This window comes from Podarcis pityusensis (assembly GCF_964106645.2).
Source record: "Podarcis pityusensis genome assembly, chromosome: 8".
NCBI lineage: Eukaryota > Metazoa > Chordata > Lepidosauria > Squamata > Lacertidae > Podarcis > Podarcis pityusensis.
In genome coordinates, this window is record NC_138033.1 from 4,418,697 (window position 1) to 4,438,915 (window position 20,219).

General features: G+C 48.2%; 1 protein-coding gene across 1 annotated transcript; it reads left to right on the top strand.

Annotated features, from left to right (window-relative positions):
* Window positions 1-115: 115 nt before the first annotated feature.
* Window positions 116-13,839, top strand: LOC308484226 (cytochrome P450 2G1-like). Its single transcript, XM_081018985.1, has 9 exons — window positions 116-352; window positions 4,671-4,833; window positions 4,944-5,093; window positions 6,726-6,886; window positions 7,208-7,384; window positions 7,967-8,108; window positions 9,135-9,322; window positions 11,508-11,649; window positions 13,176-13,839. Exons 1-9 carry the CDS (start codon window positions 173-175, stop codon window positions 13,355-13,357), a joined length of 1,485 nt encoding a protein of 494 aa, XP_080875111.1. The 5' UTR covers window positions 116-172; the 3' UTR covers window positions 13,358-13,839.
* The last annotated feature ends 6,380 nt before the right edge of the window (window positions 13,840-20,219 follow it).

A 20,219-nucleotide genomic window follows, 5' to 3' on the forward strand; every position in this document is an offset into this window, starting at 1 on the left:
AGATGATTAACTTTTGGCACAGGTTTATTGGGATTAAAGCGCTCAACAGGTTGGCCTTGTGGAGTTACATAACGCAGAAGGTGGGGCCAAATCCAGCCTTGATTCAGTATCTAGAACCCTGTCAAAATGGGACAGTTGTCTGCACTGCGACAGACTGGTAGTGACCTCCATCATGGATCCGGCCAGCATTGTAACTCTCCTTCTTGTCATCTGCCTGACTTGGCTCCTCATTTCGGCAGCAGTGAGGAGCATATCAAGCCATGGGAAGCTGCCCCCCGGACCCATGCCGCTCCCTGTGATTGGAAATTTCCTGCAGATCAAGTCATCAGAAACTTTGAAATCCCTCCTCAGGGTAAGTTTACTGCCTCTGGGAACCAGGGGCAGAAGGTGCAGTCAGTTTTGGCTCTTTTGACTAATGTGCACATTTTTTCAAGTGATTTCCCTGAATATTTTCATTTGCATGCACCCTTTCCTGTGGTGTCTTCATTTGTCATTGTTTGGCTAGAGATCTGCATTGCAAAACCTGGATCCGTGTGCTTCAGTTTGTGCATGGTTTTGGAAAGTGAAAGGTTGGTAGATTAGCCTTCCAGTGAAAACGGAACCAGATTCCTCCCCTGGCCCTTCTAGGAACAGAGCACCCAGGAGTCAAAGGAAAATTCAAATAATTGAGATGCACGGAGGCATCAGTTTGCCTCCATCTCTCTCCTCTTCCATCTCCACCCTTTCTCTTGCACAGGAATATGCTCAAAATACAGTGCTTCCCCAATTAAGCATCTCTGTGTCTTCTTTGTGGCTTTCTGGATATTCCTGTCTCTCTGCCTCTCACCAAAACACCTTCCTCCATCTCTCTCCTTGTATCCCTGCCGGCCTGCCTGCCTCTAGTTGGGTAGATTAGATGATGGTTGCCCTGTCCGTCCAAAAGCTTTTATAAAGAGAGACACCTTTGATGAAACCTGCCTCCCCTTCTTGTCATACACAAGGGAAGTAGATAGCAAATTTCTCCCACCCGTTTTCAAAGAGGTCTGTAGACAGCCTACAATGACCCATTAATGTTTTAAGATGATGTAAAATGACACTATAACCTCAATGCTATGTTTGTTTGTTTTTTGCAGAGACTGCACTAAATTTTATTTTTTTAAAAAAGGAGAGTTGACACACTTGGTAATCTTTTGCTTCTGTTTTCTTTGGATCCATATGTTCACCCATTTGCCTGATGCCAGCTTGGTTAAATAACACAAAAAAACTCTGTTAGGGTTCATCCACTCTTACCTTTGTGCTGCCTTTTGTTGGCACAGGTCTGTTTTTGAAAGCTCCCTGTTTGAACACTTTCCCTATTTTGCCCTGGTCCTTTCCCCATGAAAGCCCGCTCTTTACTACGGAATCGAGCAAACTGCAATTCTCAAAAAACCCAAATTGCTGTTTGTTCCGATTCAGCATTAAAGAGCAGGTTTTCCTGGGGAAAGGGGAGGTGCCAAAAGAGCGTTACTGCGAATAGAAGTAACACTAGTAAATCCACTTGCCTGCCTTTGCAAGGTTGTTGTGAGGACCAAATATTGAGGTGCACTTTCAGCACTCAGCAACCTAAGCATGATTCTTGCTAACTACCGAAAGCATTTTTTTCTTTTCTTTTTTAAACAACTCAACAGCAATCCTACATCTTTCACAACTCTCCCCTTCTTTTTAAACTTTCCAACCTGTTTTGCATTCTGGTAGGCAGCATTTAACTATACAGCATTTAACTATAAGGTCCGTATAGTTAAAGCTATGGTTTTCCCAGTAGTGATGTATGGAAGTGAGAGCTGGACCATAAAGAAGGCTGATCGCCGAAGAATTGATGCTTTTGAATTGTGGTGCTGGAGGAGACTCTTGAGAGTCCCATGGACTGCAAGAAGATCAAACCTCTCCATTCTGAAGGAAATCAGCCCTGAGTGCTCACTGGAAGGACAGATCCTGAAGCTGAGGCTCCAAGACTTCGGCCACCTCATGAGAAGAGAAGACTCCCTGGAAAAGACCCTGATGTGGGGAAAGATGGGGGGCACAAGGAGAAGGGGATGACAGAGGACGAGATGGTGGAACAGTGTTCTCAAAGCTACCAGCATGAGTTTGACTAAACTGCGGGAGGCAGTGGAAGACAGGAGTGCCTGGTGTGCTCTGCTCCACGGGGTCACGAAGAGTCGGACACGACTAAACGGCTAAAAAACAACAGGCAGCTTTTTGGAGACTCTAATTTTGGATAGAATCCTAGAATTGCAAAGTTGGAAGGAGGACCACCAGGGTCATCCAGTCCAACCCCTGGCAATACAGGGATCTTTTGCCCAACATGGGACTTGAAACCATGTGTGACGAAAAAGTTGGTTTTGCTGGACCGGTTGGATCAACAAGTGTTTCTTTCTTTCCCTGCCAGCAAATGGTTAATGAACGGCAGCCTCCGACTGACCGTGGTTCCAGGAGGGAGCGTTTAAAAGGAGAGGATTTGAAGAGAGACAGGAGAGTTAAGAGGGTTGGTTGAGGTGGGTTGGAATTGAGGTTGGGAGATAGAGTAGGAGACGGGTTGAGCTTGGCTTTAACCATTTGCTCTGCCTTTGAGCAAGAACTGCGCATTACAGTGGAAATTGTTAAGCAACACTGCCCCCCCCCCAATGCTCAGCTATGTTTCCCCTGGTGATGAAATACTGGTGTGTCAACATAGTGAGGCTTTTTGTTCAGGTGTTGCTGGCATCATATTTCATAAATGTCTCCATTTATTTAAATATTTGTACTCTTACTTTTTTTGTTCAATAGCAGGATCCTCACGGCAGCTCGTTGGAGGTCTTGTGGTTTATTTTCCCCTGCAAAGAGAAATGAATCAGGTGGCGGGAGGATTTTGTTTCCTCCCCTCAAGTAATATTTATCGAATTTTCCACTTCTTTCATATTCACATTTTGTTACATAATTCTATAGCTTATTACTCGATAAGAGCATCGACCTCCTTCCCTCCCTTTTTCTGACTTCCACACATCTTTCTATATTCTTCTCATTTCTATAATCACTTATTTACCTTCGATCTTATTGCAGTATTTCACCTTGTTATCGGTAACTCAGTTCCTTATATTTACATTACAAAACATTTCAATTCAAGCCTGCAAACATTTTCAAATGTTTACAATTTTCTTTCATGTAAAATATAAATTTGTTCCAGTCCTTTTGAAACAGTTTGTCACGCTGCGGGGAGGATTTTGAGCAGCAAAATGGTCCACAAAAAAAAAAAAGGATTAAGTGTCTGGGAATGCCAGTCTAACCCTAACCCTAACCCTGCCAAACCCCAGTTCAAATAATCCAATCAGTGGCTTGGGTGGTGGAGGTATGGCCGGCCGAGCGGACCGTGAGTGAGCAGGCTTCACTCCAGTCCGCTTGCGGTGAATATTGTTAGGATTTTTATCCATCCGTGCTGCTCCAGTAGTAGCACTATGTTTTGTATATCACTTGAGTGTCTGAGAGAGCGTGAGACAGGAAGTCTCAGTACTGTTGGAAGTTAGTTTCACTTCTGTTTGTGATGCTGTTTCTGTGTTGCTGTTGTTTAGTTGTTTAGTTGTGTCCGACTCTTCGTGACCCCCTGGACCAGAGCATGCCAGGCCCTCCTGTCTTCCACTGCCTCCCGCAGTTTGGTCAGACTCATGTTTGTAGCTTCGAGAACACTGTCCAACCATCTCGTCCTCTGTCGTCCCCTTCTCCTTGTGCCCTCCATCTTTCCCAACATGAGGGTCTTTTGCAGGGAGTCTTCTCTTCTGTTTCTGTACTGGTGCTCAAAGAGCACAGAGATGCTGATGGATTATGTGTATATACATGACTGTAAATAAAGTAGTTTTAGAGCTATGATTGACTCTTCTTCTATGACATGCCAGAAGACAAGTGTGCTCCTCTCAGGAGGGAGGGGTCGCTTAGCACCGGTCTCTCTGGACTGAGGGAAATTTAGGGCCAGGGAGGTCCATCGGAGAGATACCCCTGAGTCTTGGGAAGTTAGTGGCTTTCCAGGGTGTGTTTCCAACAAATATAAGGGGGAGCGGAGCCAATAGCAAGCATGCAGTCGGCTACGGAGCTTAACCCACCAAATGACTATGACTTCCCTTGATCTGGAGACTAAACCTCTGTGGATGAAGCCTAGAATTGCATTTTCAGCCTTCTGGGTCAGAGCCGTTTCAAAAGACAACATTAAAACCATTTCTGTCCACACACCAGAAGAGGGTTTGGTCAGAAATGACATTTAACCTTGCAGAACTGTCCCACGAGCATCTTGACACTTGCAGAGCCAGTCTGTGTGGGACATACCAATCTCAAAATTTTATCAAAACAGGAATGGAAGCTTGCTTTCATGCATTTTGTCCCCTTGCTTGATAAAGTGCATTTTGGTGGCAGGTAGAGGCCCTCTGAGCATGTGCCGAAAGCCTCCTGCCTGGCATATCTCTCCTTCCCACAAAATAAGAGTCTGGTGGAATTCAGTGAACATATTTTAACACAGAGATGGATGTTCACACCGCCCTGTTGGATCAGACAAAGGCCTAGCCTGATTCCAGCATTTATGCTGTCGGCTTTTGTAAGAGTGCCAATGAATTGTAAGAAAAAGAAGCAGTGGATTAAAGACTGTTCTGTTGTTTAAATTTTAACAAGTAGCCTTTGGCCTTTCTCCTGTGCAGCTGCGCGACAAATACGGCCCAGTGTTCACCGTCTACTTTGGAAATCGCCCGATTGTGGTCCTCTGTGGACATGAAGCTGTGAAGGAGGCCCTGATAGACAAGGCGGAGGAGTTTAGCGGAAGGAAAACCAACCCCACGCTGCAAAGGACCTTTGATGGTTATGGTGAGGAGGAGTAACCCAGGGTGGTCCGACTTGCAACACAGGAGTCTTGTGTCTGCTGTTTCCTGGCTGCTATTCAATCCCTCTCCCCTTTCTCCTCCCCATACCTGCAGGGGTGGTGTTTTCTGAGGGAGAGCGCTGGAAGCAGCTGCGACGCTTCTCCCTCACCATCTTGAGGAATTTTGGCATGGGGAAAAAAACAATTGAGGATCGGATCCGGGAGGAAGCCCAGTTCCTGCTGGAGGAATTTCATAAGACCAAAGGTGAGTAGGCCAAGTGAAGGGCAGGGAGGAGGAGGTCAGCAGCCCCACCAGGCTGGGCAGAACCACGAGCTCCAAAGCCCAGACAGGCTGGGGAAGAGAAGCCTTTTTGTCCCAAAGGCAATGAGAATTTCTGGGCTCAAGAAGGATAACGGGCAGGGAGGAAAGAGCACATACATTGCCCTCAAAATAACAGATAAGCAGAGATAAAGGGGGACGCGGGTGGCGCTGTGGGTTAAACCACAGAGCCTAGGACTTGCTGATCAGAAGGTCTGCAGTTCGATTCCCCGTGACGGGGTGAGCTCCCGTTGCTCGGTCCCTGCTGCTGCCAACCTAGCAGTTCGAAAGCACATCAAAGTGCAAGTAGATAAATAGGTACCGCTCCGGCGGGAAGGTAAACGGCGTTTCCGTGCACTGCTCTGGTTCGCCAGAAGCGGCTTACTCCTGCTGGCCACATGACCTGGAAGCTGTACACCAGCTCCCTCGGCCAGTAAAGCGAGATGAGCGCCGCAACCCCAGAGTTGGCCACGACTGGAGCTAATGGTCAGGGGTCCGAGCAACGGGAGCTCACCCTGTCATGGGGATTCGAACTGCCGACCTTCAGATTGGCAAGTCATAGGCTCTGTGGTTTAACCCACAGCACCACCCACGTCCCTAACATGCATAAAACTATTAACCAATAAAAGTAGAGTTCGGAATAGTCCTCTGTGGCAAATATGCAATGAAACATGGTTGGGAGGCCCAGAGCCACAGCACAAATTGTTTAAAAGGCCTGGGTGAGTAAAAAGGCGTTCACCAGATGCAAAAATAGAATCATAGAATCATAGAGTTGGAAGAGACCACAAGGGCCATCGAGTCCAACCCCCTGCCAAGCAGGAAACACCATCAGAGCACTCCTGACATATGGTTGTCAAGCCTCTGCTTAAAGACCTCCAAAGAAGGAGACTCCACCACACTCCTTGGCAGCAAATTCCACTGTCGAACAGCTCTTACTGTCAGGAAGTGCTTCCTAATGTTTAGGTGGAATCTTCTTTCTTGTAGTTTGGATCCATTGCTCCGTGTCCGCTTCTCTGGAGCAGCAGAAAACAACCTTTCTCCCTCCTCTATGTGACATCCTTTTATATATTTGAACATGGCTATCATATCACCCCTTAACCTCCTCTTCTCCAGGCTAAACATGCCCAGCTCCCTTAGCCGTTCCTCATAAGGCATCGTTTCCAGGCCTTTGACCATTTTGGTTGCCCTCCTCTGGACACGTTCAAGTTTGTCAGTGTCCTTCTTGAACTGCGGTGCCCAGAACTGGTCACAGTACTCCAGGTGAGGTCTGACCAGAGCAGAATACAATGGCACTATTACTTCCCTTGATCTAGATGCTATACTCCTATTGATGCAGCCCAGAATTGCCATAATGATAGCACTGAGCGAGCTCTCTGGGAAGGCTGCTCCATAGCCAGAGAAGTTCTTCATTCTAGTAGCCTGGTCAGCAATAGGTATCTTAAGTTCTGGGTGGGTACTGCAGATGATCTTTTGAGAATAGTTTGGGAGAGGACTTTGCAGGTGTTCCACAGTTCCTCACACTTCCCAAGATATCTTGGCCCCTTCAGCACAATGCGTCTTCCTTCCCTGGCATTGCAGAGAAGCCTTTCGACCCCACCTTCACCCTCAGCCGCGCCGTCTCCAACGTTATCTGCTCCATCGTCTTTGGCGACCGCTTTGACTACGAAGACAAGGATTTCCAGGCCCTGATGAAGATGATGAACGACAGCTTCCGGGAGATGAGCACCGCCTGGTCTCAGGTACCCAGTCTCAAAGCAGACAGAGCACGAATCCATTTCCCAATCAGACACCCTCCTGATATGGTTGGAATGGAGCTCCCATCATCTTAATCATCCCTGAGCATTGGTCTTGCAGGCTGTGCTCTGTGCCTGATGGGATTTGGAGTCTAATCTCATGTGGAGAGCAGAAGGGCACCAGGCTGGGCAAGGGTCTGAAAGCCAGCCGTAGTTTATAACAGCTACTTATCATCTAGTGGGGCCTCCTTGGCTTGCAAGGAAGCTCTCCTGACCCTCAGGAGGCATTCCTGGTCAGCTGCCGGTGCCTTTTCTTTCTTCTTGCAGTTCTATGACATGTATGCCAGCATTCTGAAGTACTTTCCAGGGCCACACACCAAGATCTATGACATTCTGGAAGACATGAGAGCCTACATTGCCAAGAGAGTGAAGAAGAACAAGGAGACCCTTGACCTCAATGCCCCTCGTGACTTCATTGACTGCTTCCTCATCCAGATGGAAAAGGTACCCTGTTGGCGTATGACATGAGGTGGGATTTCCACAGGGAGCTGTAGGGTTAACACAAGGATCACTAGGACGCACATCACTTACAAAGAGACGCTATCTCTGGACTGCCACAGGGGCTCTGCAGATTCTGCTGCTTGCTAGCACACCTTGGGGATAATACACTTTGCAAATGCTTCATGAATAGGAGTGCCACCATTTCAGTCACAGGTGAACCTAGAGTGTGCAGGTGATGGTTACAGGTGATGAATGATATTGGCTTAGGCATTGGTCCTAACTGACTATATCCAACTTCAGCCCGTCCGCTAGAAGTCCAGGAAGGGTTAACCACCAGTAGGGGGAGTCCTGCTGATGCACATCAACTGGGAACTCTCACGGGGTCACCGCTAGGGGACGTGCCTTAATGATCTGATGGGGTGACATGTGTCCAGCTTGCCTAGTTTCTCTTCACCCCCATCAGACAAGTGATATCCTTCTTCCATAAAAGGACTTTAACAGAGGCAGCAGCCTTGAAACCAACTCCCCCTACGTCTCACCCCCATGGGGGAATCCTGATGACATTGGCTTCCTGTTTGTCTTCAGGAGAAAGGCAACCCGTCCAGCGAATTCAACACCAAGAACCTAGAACTCACCACACTCAATTTGTTCTTTGCTGGGACGGAGACCGTCAGCTCCACCCTGAGATACGGGTTTCTGTTTCTGATGAAACACCCCGAAGTGCAAGGTAAGGAAGGGAACCAGCACACTGCCGCCAGGCTGATTAAAGCCCAACCTAGCCTGTTGGGGGCTGGGGAGTGAGTAAGTAAGGGGGAAGATATGACAGAGGTGTGTAAAGTTAGGCTTGGTGTGGAGAAAGTGGGTAGGAACAGTTCTAACCCAACAGAGTCATCCAGTGAAGCTGAATGTTGGGGATACACAGTGATGAACTATGGAACTCACTGACACAAGATGTTGTGATGGCCACTGGGACAGATTTAAAAGAGGACTAGACCAACCCATGGAGAATAAGACAAACCATGGCTCTTAATCACTAGGGCTATGTTGTACTTTCACTGTTGGAGGCAGATATGCTTCTGGGCCCCAGTTGCTGGGAACTGCAAGTCAAGAGAGTGCTGTTACATTCAGGTCATGCTGATGTTTAGTTGGTGACAGGGAGACCAGGTTGCTGGACTGCCTGGGTCCCCCTTTGGCCTGGCCCAGCAGGGCTTTTTATACATGCTGTTTTTATTCCCTGTATTTTAATAGACTAGGGTTGTTGTTTTTAAGGATTGATTAGTTCCATCTGAGTTGAATTAATTATTGAATTGAATTGAATTTTATTATTACGGTCACAGACCAGTTCCGGCTCACTTACAATATCAGGAAAATCATAAAACGCAGCAGAAATACATTGAATTGCAGTTGGGTATAACAGAGACAATTCATATATAGGGGCAGTTAAAAATATATATTAAATCTTGATCACTAAAATATAACCTAAAATTGCGCGGAAGCAGCAAAACGCGATCCGCGCATGTGCAGACGCGCCGTCGTGTCTGTGAACGGGGCTCCAGATCAGATCCCGTTCGCATCCAGAGGTACCATTGTAAACGGATAGCTCAGGCAGTGGACTATGAGACTTGGGGTCGTGGATTCAAGCCCCATGTTGGGCCAAAGATTTTTGCATTACAGTGGGTTGGGCTAGATGACCCTCGTGGTCCCTTCAAACTCTGATTCTCTGACCCTTCTCTGATCTAAATGCATTGGACAGCAAAAATGCACCAGGAGATTGACCAAGTGATTGGCCAGAACCGTGCCCCAAACATTGAAGACCGGAGCCAGATGCCTTATGTGGACGCTGTCATCCACGAAGTGCAGAGGGTCAGTGACCTCATCCCCATGAACGTGGCCCACTCTGTGATGCGCGACACTGAATTCAGAGGCTACATCATCCCTAAGGTATCAGTTGTGGGGCAGAGGGGATAAAAGGTGTGTGGGACACAAGACAATGGGTTGTTGTTGTTGTTGTTTAAAAGAGATTGCGTGGCGAGTTCCCACCTCCCACCAGTGGAAAGAACGACACACGACACCATAATTAAGGTTAATGGGCTAAAATTGGGCACAACTTTATTGGTTACAGGTAAGAGCGGTATTGGCTTAGGCATTGGTCCTATCCGACTATCCGGCTTCAGCCTGTTTGCATGAAGACTGGGAAGGGTTAACACCAGCAGGGGGAGTCCTGCTGATGCACATCAACTAGGTAACCCCCCCCCCCCCGGGGTTGGGGGCGCGCTTTAGGCCCTGACCTCCATAGGCTTCGGACGAGGCAACGCCCCCCGGAATCCTTTACCAGACTACCCTTCAATATTTGGGGGAGGTGATGGCGCTCCTCCCCCCAACAGATCTGCATAACAATGCCCCTACCAATGCCTAACCGCCAATCCCAGGGAAGTTGTGACGATTTGCTACAAGGTAGGCGAAAAACCAAATGGCCAGTGCCAATTTGACAAGTGGAAAAAAATCCTACCAGGCCCCTTAACGGCGACCAACCGAGGTCCATAGCAAGGTCAAAAGAGAAACCTTGAAGGGCAGGCGGGTGGGAAACCAGGCAGCTGAGCGGTCCAAAGAGGGGGATCCCGGGCCGCTCTTGCCTTAAATGGGGCAAGCCACACACCCCGAGCCAGCCGATTGGATGGCACGGCCCGAGGATTCCCCAGATGGCGCGGGACTGCAAGCCAGCCACCGTGCGCGTGTTGGGGGCGTGGAGCCCGCAACACCACCTCCTCCCGAGGTTGGAAGTGGCTTTAGCAACATTCACAGATTTGTGCCTTGCCACCAACATCTGCCCCCAACCGCAACAGTTGAGTCTTCATCCGGCACAGAAGCAACCTGTTGGAGACAGGATGAGGTGATGTTGGCTACTGTTATTGGCGGGTATTTGGCAAAGGAAAAGGACTGGACGCCCTCCAGGAGAGTCTTAAAGATTTGCCATTCCGTTAAACAGCCTTCACCAACCTCTAGATGTCTCACATGGCCATGCTGGCTGGGATTGACCAGAGTTGCATTTCAAAACATCTAGAGGGTACCAGGTTGGCAAAAGCTGCCAACATAGCACTTAAAAACAACAACAACACAACAGCCAATCCTCAAAGGATGACCAGGGCCCAGCTGGTAAAGTCTCACGCTGCGGCTAGTTTACAGGGTGCATGGAGACCATAGCTGTCAACTTACAGATTTGAAAATAACGGACCAGCATCCAAAATAAGGGATTTTCCAAGGGGCACAGGTATGTTCAACTTCTGAGCCCCTCCGAGCCAAATGCAGAAAGCCCAGCCAGCAGCCAAACAAAGCCTCAAGCGGTGGGTCCCACAGTGCAGCAACCCGGCAAAGGGGATGCAGCAAGGAAAACCACCGTCACCTCTCCGCTGGGAAGCGCTGAGCAAAGGCTAGTCCCCAGGCAAGGCGGCTGATTTGATCGGCACAAGGCATGCAAGCTCCACCCCTCAGTTGTTTTTAGACTCCTTATTGGGTGAGCAACGCAGCCAAGCAACACAGTTGGAGCCTCCCTCCTCCCTGGCTGGCAGGGAGGGGGGGAGAGGAGCTGCTTCCTTTGAAACCCGGGAAATTTAAGGGACATCATCAATAAGGGACAGCAGCACTGGTATAAGGGACTTTCCCGCCAAATAAGGGGCGGTTGACAGCTATGATGGGAGGACATCTGCCCTCCAACACCTGGCCTCTAGTCCTCACCCTCCAGACATGCCGCTTGAAGCATCTGGCTCACTCTGCCTAATGGCAAGGCTGGACCTCCTCTTGGCTTAAGCTGAACTACAGCCAGAGGTGGAATGCCTCGCTGACCCCAGACGGATGCCCACAGTGATGCTTCTGTAGAGTGGGGGGACGGGGACCTGTAGATCAACTGACCATTTGACCAGATTGCATGAGATTTCTGTGGGTCAGCTACCCATGTGGTGCCTTCACATTCAGGCAGGGCAGTCTGTAGATGTCACAGGGAGGAGTTGGCCGGTGGTCGAATGTGGCTGGCAATCCATCAGTTGAGAGAAGGGGTGGAGAGCTTCTCTCTCTCGACTTTCCCCGAATCTTTGCAATTCTGACCTCAATATTCTCTCCCTCTTTTTCCTAGGGGACAGAAATCTACCCTATGCTCCACACTGTCCTGTTCGACCCCATGAAGTTTAAAAGCCCATTTGCTTTCAACCCAGAGAACTTCCTGGATGAGAATGGGCGCTTCAAGAAGAACGACGCTTTCATGCCATTCTCCTCAGGTAGATAATAAGAATAAGAATAAGAATAAGAATTTATTCATTTATTTCTACCCCTCCCGTCTCGCTGGGTTTCCCCAGCCACTCTGGACTGCTTCCAACAGAATATTAAAATACAGTAATCTATTAAACATTAAAAGCTTCCCTAAACAGGGGTGCCTTCAGATGTCTTCTAAAAGTCTGGTAGACGTTTTCCTCTTTGACATCTGTTGGTAGTGCGTTCCACAGGGCGTGTGCCACTACCGAAAAGGCCCTCTGCCTGGTTCCCTGTAACTTGGCTTCTCGCAGCGAGGGAACCGCCAGAAGGCCCTCGGAGCTGGACCTCAGTGTCCGGGCTGAACAATGGGGGTGGAGACGCTCCTTCAGGTATACTGGACCAAGGCCTCCTCTTAAACCAGGCTTCCTCAACCTCGGCCCTCCAGATGTTTTGAGACTACAATTCCCATCATCCCTGACCACTGGTTCTGCTAGCTAGGGATCATGGGAGTTGTAGGCCAAAAACATCTGGAGGGCCGAGACTGAGGAAGCCTGTCTTAAACACTTTTTTAATTTTTATTTTGGAAATGAGAACCTCTCCCATCCCCTCCTCCTTCACTTTTTGAAGTTGTGAATGTCGGACTTGTGTTCGACCTAGCGACTCTTCCGGAATCGCCCTTCTCCGATGTAATTAACGACCTGAGCCTCTGATAAGGCTCCAAGCACGTTCCCCGTTCCGCAGAGTATTCAGCACAGGGAAGGAGCTGAGATAGCATGAGCTACATGCTAAGAGTTTTATTACGAAGCTACGCAGACAGAAAAGAAACATATCCTCTCTCTGTGAGAGCAGAGAGCAACCAAAAAACAAAGGAACGTCACATCCGTCTCCCGTGAGACTTCCAACAGTATGGAATCTCTGAAATGTAAACAGAGTCTTGTGACTCCAAGAACTGCACAGTGGCAACAAAGAGAAACTAACAGTGAACCTGGGTCTCCTACAGAAAACAAACCTTCACTGCACTGTGGCTTTTACTTGGTCGTTTGTAGTGTTTACACATACCCTACTCCCTAACACACACCATAATAAATAAATGTGTAAAGGGATGGGGGGATGTTAATAACAAATATATGGGCAAAATCTGCTGGAAGGAAGTATTGGTTGTAAGGTGGGGCTGCCAACTTTGTTCGGTCAAAGTAAGGGACAGGTCTGGGGTTGGAGTGGGGGAGACGATTGGTTCCCTTCCAGCTCTATGATTCTATGAATCTATAAGCCAATTTTAGATACACAGTCTGAAGAAATACTTCCTTTTGCCATCCTAGATCTCCTGTCCCTAAATTTCACTGGATGACACACACGCTCACAAAGAGAGATCTGTCAAAACAACAACAGGGTTTTAGTCCTATAAGAGAGGAAAACTCCCCTCTCTCCATTCACATGGATTTCAGCTGTTCTATTCACGCCCCAAGGACGTTGGACTTGACCTAAACTTGGCCTCTAACCCCAAAGCCCATGTCTTTCCTCCCTGCTGATTCTTCTCCCTTTCGCCTTGCAGGGAAACGGGTGTGTCTGGGTGAAACGCTTGCCCGAATGGAGCTCTTCCTTTTTTTCACCACCACCCTGCAGAGATTCCGGCTAAAGCCCCTTGTGGACCCCAAGGACATTGACACAACCCCCCAGGAGTGCGGCTTTGCCACCATCCCGCCCTTCTACAAGCTCTGCATCGTCCCGCGTTGAGTGGAAACCAAATCTTTCCTCCCCTGCCACTGTGCTCTTGCACAAGCTGGTCTCTCTGGCTGCTCAGGGAGAGGGGAGCGGTCTTCTTCCCTTCCCTCGCCCAAGGGCTTTTGTAAGGGGCGGCTTCAAGATTTTACTCTCAACTTAGGCCTCGTTCCTACCTGTGGACTGGGCTTCCTTTGGCTGGGTCTGTGCCTCTCTGCGTTTATCATCTTTCTTTCCCCATTGCTGTCCTTCCCATCCTCTCCTCTACTGAGCCCAAAGAACTTCAGTGCCTCTTGAATTTCTATCTCCTTGCAATGTGTGTTTAAGCTTTGACCTTACACCTGAAAAGAAAAGAAAAACTTGCAGCATTTGCTTCTGGACTTGTTGGTTCTTATACGCTGGCAGGTCCCAAGAATCGACATGGTAGACCCCCAACCATGTCTCCTGCCTTGTTGCTGTGGGCTTTCAAATAAAGCATGATGGAATGTGGGCATAAAGCCAGGTGTCCGTGTTATGTGGCGTTCACACGAGAAAAGCAAAGGAAGTACCGCATTTTTCATTCTATTAGACGCACTGGATCATAGGACGCACCTTGTTTTAGAGGGGGAGAACAAGGGAATAAAATCTCCCCCTATCTGCTCAGCGCCCCTTCAGCGAAGCGGCAGGAGAAACGGAGCCCCTTCCATTTCTCCTCCCGCTTGGCTGAAGGGGCACCGCGCAGCTCTCCCTCTTGCTGTCCTGGCTTCAGGTGGCTATCCCTGAAGCCTGGAGAGCGAGAGGGGTCGGTGCACACTGACCCCTCTGGCTCTCCAGGCTTCAGTGAAAGCAACGCGAAGCCTCCGGAGCGTGGAGGGAGTGCTCCCTCTGCGCTTCGGAGGCTTCGCGTTGCTATCGCTGAAACCAAGGAGCCTGCATTCGCTCCATACGGCGCACACACATTTCCCCTTAATTTTTGGAGGGGAAAAAGTGCATAATACGGTAGTTTTTAGGGGAGGAAAACAAGAAATAAGAAAGCAACGCAAAGCTTCCTGAGCTAAGAGGGAGCGCTCCTCCATCTTCACTCAGGAAGCTTTGCGGGGCTATCCCTGAAGCCAGGAGAGCAAGCGGGATCGGTGTGCACCAATCCCTCTTGCCCTCCCGGCCTCAGTGAAAGCAAGCCTACTGGCTTTCCCCCCACCTCCCGCATGAGCCACACGCTCTGTCCCTTCCCCCATCTCCCGCAAAAGCCAGGGATAGCCGTGAGAAGCCTCCGCAGGGCAGTGGGATGAAGGCTCCCCACTGCTCTGCGGAGGCTGCGCGTGGATCGCTGTGATCCCGCTGACTGTCCTGGCTTCCTGCTTGGCTGCGCGCAGCCTCTCCCGGGCAAGGGGAGCCTTCATCCCCTGCCCGCGAGAGGCTGCGTGTGGCTAAGTCTTCCCCAAGAGCCGCGCTCCCTTTAAAGAGCGGAGTGTGTGTGCTCTTGGGGGCTTTTCCCGAGGAGGGAGAAGGGCAGCCCCTCTCCCTCCTCGGGGAACAGCTCCCAAGAGCTGCACACACGCTCCACGTGGCTCTTTAAAGGGAGCGCTGAGCAGAGCCTCCCGCCTGCATTCGCTCCGTAAGACGCACACACATTCTCCCTTACTTTTTAGGAGGGGGAAAGTGCGTCTTATAGAGCGAAAAATACGGTAATTCACATGCAGGCTTCCTTTGGTGAAAAGGTCTAAGCTCAGCTTTGCTCCTACCTCTTATTCACCCCCTTTCTGTTCTTCAGCACCCAACGTGACTCTCATAATATAGTGGCATCATTAACTAGTACAGAAAAGGTTTTTGTTTTCCGTTTGCAATAAAAATATATTTTATTATATATCGTACTGGCCCGAATATAAACCCCACTTTCCCCCCAAATTGTGACCGTGAAAAGTTAAAGTGTGGCTTATATTCGTGACTTTATAATATCACTGCTGAAACAGTTGCCCAAAGGGGGCGTTGGGGGTGCAGGACAACAGCACCTGTCCCAACCGCAGCTCCCAAGCCTCCCCCAAACTGCTGAAAAGAAAGGGGGAGGAGGGAAGGCCGTCAAAGCGACGCGGCTCCCCCCCACCCCAAGAGCAACCCGGGAGCATGGGAGAATGGTACCTGTGGGATTTTCTTCTGCATTTGCCATTTATAGGCGTGAGTGCCTGCGGAATTTTAAGGGAGCGGCTTATCTTCAGGAATTGTCTTTTTCCCTACTTCCCCCTCCCTTGAATTTTAAAGGTGTGGCTTATTTGCAGGTGTAGTTTATATTCGGGCCAATACAGTAACTGTAATTTTACTGTGTGTGTGTTTTTTTATGAGTTGGTTTTTCTTACCTAATTTAGTCACACGCAGCTGCAAACCTGAAGTGTGCTTAACTTTCATGGATCTAGGGGTCTTAGTAGACCACAAGCTGAACATGAGAACAACAACAACAACTTTATTATTTGTATGCCCAACAACAACAACAACAACAACAACATTATTTGTATGCCCAACAACAACAACAACAACTTTATTATTTGTATGCCACCCATGTGCCATCAAACTGGGTTGCCCATGCCACTCTGGGAGGCTCCCAGCAGAATACAGTGGTACCTCAGGTTAAGTACTTAATTGGTTCCAGAAGTCTGTTCTTAACCTGAAGTGGACTTTCCCATTGAAAGTAATGGAAAGTGGATTGATCCGTTCCAGACAATGAAAAACACCCCCTAAAACAGCAATTTAACATGAATTATACTGTCTAACAAGACCATTGATCCATAAAATTAAGGCAATAATCAATGTACTGTACTATAAAATAAATAAGACAGTATTTTAGATGGATGGAAAAAATTAACATTTTTTTTTTCTTACGTGCACTGATGACAGTCAGTTTGGATGGGGGGCTTTTATCCATTTCTGAAGTCACACGATCAACCAGTAGCTGAACTGGGTCCCGCACAGTCACAAAAACAAGTCACAAAAATGAAGTCACAAGCCACAGTCACAAAAGCGAAGTCACAAGTCAGTCCCATAACATGAAGAACAAGTCACAGTCAAAAAACCGAAAAAGCCACACAAACTAAAACGCAAAAAGGAACAGGACGATGAAAAGCGACCCCTAAAACAGCAATTTTACATGAATTTTACTATCTAACGAGTTCATTGATCCATAACATGAAATCAATAAAACAGTACAAAATGAAAATGTGATTTCCCCCCCCCTTACCTGCGCTGATGATAGTCATTGTTTGGATGGGGGATCAGGCTCCTCTTCCACAATTACAATCGGCTTGGCTCCCGGCATTCACGGAGGCCTCAGAGAACTCCTGCGGCTGGAGCCCAGTCGCATAGCCCTGCAGGCCCCGCGGATGTTGTGGCTTGGATCCTGGCAGCGGCGAGGCTTCCGAGAGCTTGGACAACTTAATTCCGGGTTACAATCGTTCGTAACCCGAAAAAAGGTAAGTTGAAGCATTCGTAACCCGAGGTACCACTGTATTAAAAACATGACAAAACATCAAACATTAAAAATATCCCTAAACAGGGCTCTCTTCAGATGTCAGTCAACAGTATGATGTACCAACAAAAAAATCTAATGACATTCTAGGCTGCATCAACACAAGTCAGAGCTGTTTGACAGTGGAAGGGTCTCCTTCGGGAGGTTGTGGACTCTCCTCCTTTAAAGGTTTGTAAGCAAAGGCTGGCTGGCCATCTGTCATGGATGCTTTAGCTGAGATTCCTGAATTGCAGGGGGTTGGACTGGATGGCCCCTGGGGGTCTCTTCCAACTCCACCATTCTATGACTCTTTGATTCTAAGACTAGTATCCAGATCAAGGGAAGATGACCTAACCTGGGGAGAAAACAGTAAAGACCTGATGAAGAGAGCACAGAAGAGATTATATTTTCTGAGAAACTTCCAGAAAAATAATCTCTCAAAGGACCTGTTGATGGCATTTTACCATTGTACTGTGGATAGTTTATTAAATTATGGTCTCTGTGTGTGGTTTGGGAGCTGCACGGTCAGGGAAAAAACAATGCCGTCCAGGGTTGTAAAGACTGCAGAGAGAATAATTGGGTGCACTCTTCCCACCTTGGATCAAATCTACACTTCCAGGTGTCACAAGAAAGCTGCAGAGATAGTGCAGGATAGTGCTCACTCCAGAAATGATCTTTCAGCTTCTGCCTTCTGGAAGAAGGTCCAGAGTTATAAAGAGTAGGACTAGCCGCCTGAGAAACAGTTTCTATCCAAATGTGATTTTGGTTTTAAACGAAGTGTAAGGTAGTCTCTATGGAACATGGGTGGCGCTGTGGGTTAAACCACAGAGCCTAGGACTTGCTGATCAGAAGGTCGATGGTTCAAATCCCCGCGACGGGGTGAGCTCCCATTGCTCGGTCCCTGCTCCTGCCAACCTAGCAGTTTGAAAGCACGTCCAGGTGCAAGTAGATAAATAGGTACCGCTCCGGCGGGAAGGCAAATGGCATTTCCATGCACTGCTCTGGTTCGCCAGAAGCAGCTTAGTCATGCTGGCCACATGACCCGGAAGCTGTATGCCGGCTCCCTCGGCCAATAAAGCGAGATGAGCGCCGCAACCCCAGAGTCAGCCACGACTGGACCTAATGGTCAGGGGTCCCTTTACCTTTAAGGTAGTCTCTATGGGAGTATATTGTATTTACTTATGGGGTATCAGAGTTTTTAGGGGGCTAACCAGGCTGGGATAGTTGGGATAGCAGGCTTGTTGGTTTTTTAATGTCTGATGTAGATTTTTTCAATTTCGTTGTTCTGTATGGGACAATGACAATAAAGATTATCGTATCGTATAGTCCTACTCTATTCTGCCTTGGTCAGACCACACCTGGAGTCCTGTATCCATTTCTGTGTGCTACAATTTAAGATGGATATTGACGTGTGCAGAGAAGGGTAACCAAGGCGATCAAGGGTCTGAAGACCAAGCCTTATGAGGAATGGTTGAGGGAATTATACCCAATTTAGCCTGATAAAGAGGAGACTGAGAGGAGATATAATGACCATTTTCAAATATCTTAAGGGCTGTCGTAGGGAAGAAGGAACAAGCTTGTTTTCTCCTGCTCTGGAGAAATGACCAAAATAATGGATTCATGTTACACACACACACACACACACACACACACACACACACCAGATTCTGACTAAACATCAGGAAGAGCTTTAGGACTGTAAGAGCTGTTTGACAGTGGAACTGACTGCCACGAGATGTGGAGGACTACCTTTCATTTGGGATTTTTAAGCAGAGGTTGGATTGAAATCTCTCCTGTATGATCCTGTATGATCTAGTTGAGTTTCCTGCATTGCAGGGGGCCGGGCTGGAGGTTTCTTCCAACTCTGCAATTATATGATTCTATAGCGAGGCAGAGATCTTCAGCAGTTCATGCAGATGGGGAAGGAATATTCCCAGAAATGTTGGCTCAGTTAATTCTGAAAGAAACTTACATTGGTAGCTTATTCCTACTGGCGGATGGGGGAAGCAATGGGATTAGGGAGGGTAGAGTGGAAGGCAGAACTGTAGCTATGGGGTTGGGGGTTGGGGACTAGCCGCATTTTTTGCCCCAGTTGAAACCTCCAGAGGGGCACCATTGAGGCTCCCAGCCTGTGTGTGTGTGTACACAAATGGGTGGGGGTCTTTGACCCAGCTGAAATAAAGCCTAGTGTCACCCCTGGTGGAAGGGGAGAGCCAGTGTGGTGTGGTGGTTAAAAGCAGTAGACTCGTAATCTGGGGAACCGGGTTCGCTTCCCTGCTCCTCCACATGCAGCTGCTGGGTGACCTTGGGCTAGTCACACTTCTCTGAAGTCTCTCAGCCCCACTCACCTCACAGAGTGTTTGTTGTGGGGGAGGAAGGGAAAGGAGAATGTTAGCCACTTTGAGACTCCTTTGGGTAGTGATAAAGCGGGATATCAAATCCAAACTCCTCCTCCTCCCCCATGTCCCACTTCAACTCTTCTTAAATATACTGGGCTGGGTCCATGCTTGTGGCTTTATTCCTCCAGCTGCCCTGCAGATGGATATTCCTCAGTGGGGGCTGAAATTCTCCAACAATTTGGGGCAGGATCAAAAAGTGTCAGAGAACATCTCAGGACTGCCAGCCTAGCTCTGCGGGACATGATTTAGTGTGCTTCTCCATTCAAGGCTGATTGGCTGGAAAGGGGGGTGGAGTATCTCGCTGTCTAAGCAATGTGCACAGATTACACAAAGCAGATGGTGGTTTTGGTGGCTTTCCCTGCTCAGCCTGCCATTTTCCAAGCGGACTAAATTGTGGACCATTTGCTGATTATATAACTTGCATTGAGGGCTGCCAAGTGGCTATGTACCGTATTTTTTGCTCTATAAGACTCACTTTTTCCCTCCTAAAAAGTAAGGGGAAATGTGTGTGCGTCTTATGGAGTGAATGCAGGCTGCACAGCTATCCCAGAAGCCAGAACAGCAAGAGGGATTGCTGCTTTCACTGCGTAGTGATCCCTCTTGCTGTTCTGGCTTCTGAGATTCAGAATATTTTTTTTCTTGTTTTCCTCCTCCAAAAACTAGGTGCGTCTTGTGGTCTGGTGCGTCTTATAGAGCGAAAAATACGGTAGGTGTTCACTCAAGCCCTGTGCTGCCTTTCCACTTCAAACTGCCTCTTCATAACAAAGGAACAAATTGTTAAGACTATTGGGTTGTTTTGTTTTGTTTGATTTAAACTCATTGCATGCAAATATTTATTTATCTCTCCAAGGCTAAATTCAAATGACCATCCCATCCTGTAAAAAGTCTAAGGTACCATCTGTGTCCACCTTCTGAGAAAGAAGCTCCTCTGGTCATAGTGGAACTTATTTTTGAGTAAAAGTACATAGAATCTCACTGTTGCTCTAACAAAGTAACCTCCGACTCA

Excerpts from the sequence above, each read along its gene's own strand:
- LOC308484226 (XM_081018985.1), top strand. The coding sequence starts at position 173 with ATGGATCCGGCCAGCATTGTAACTCTCCTTCTTGTCATCTGCCTGACT. Across the intron at positions 4,834-4,943 it reads AAGGACCTTTGATGGTTATG|GGGTGGTGTTTTCTGAGGGA; the intron begins GTGAGGAGGAGT and ends CCATACCTGCAG. Across the intron at positions 6,887-7,207 it reads TGAGCACCGCCTGGTCTCAG|TTCTATGACATGTATGCCAG; the intron begins GTACCCAGTCTC and ends TTCTTCTTGCAG.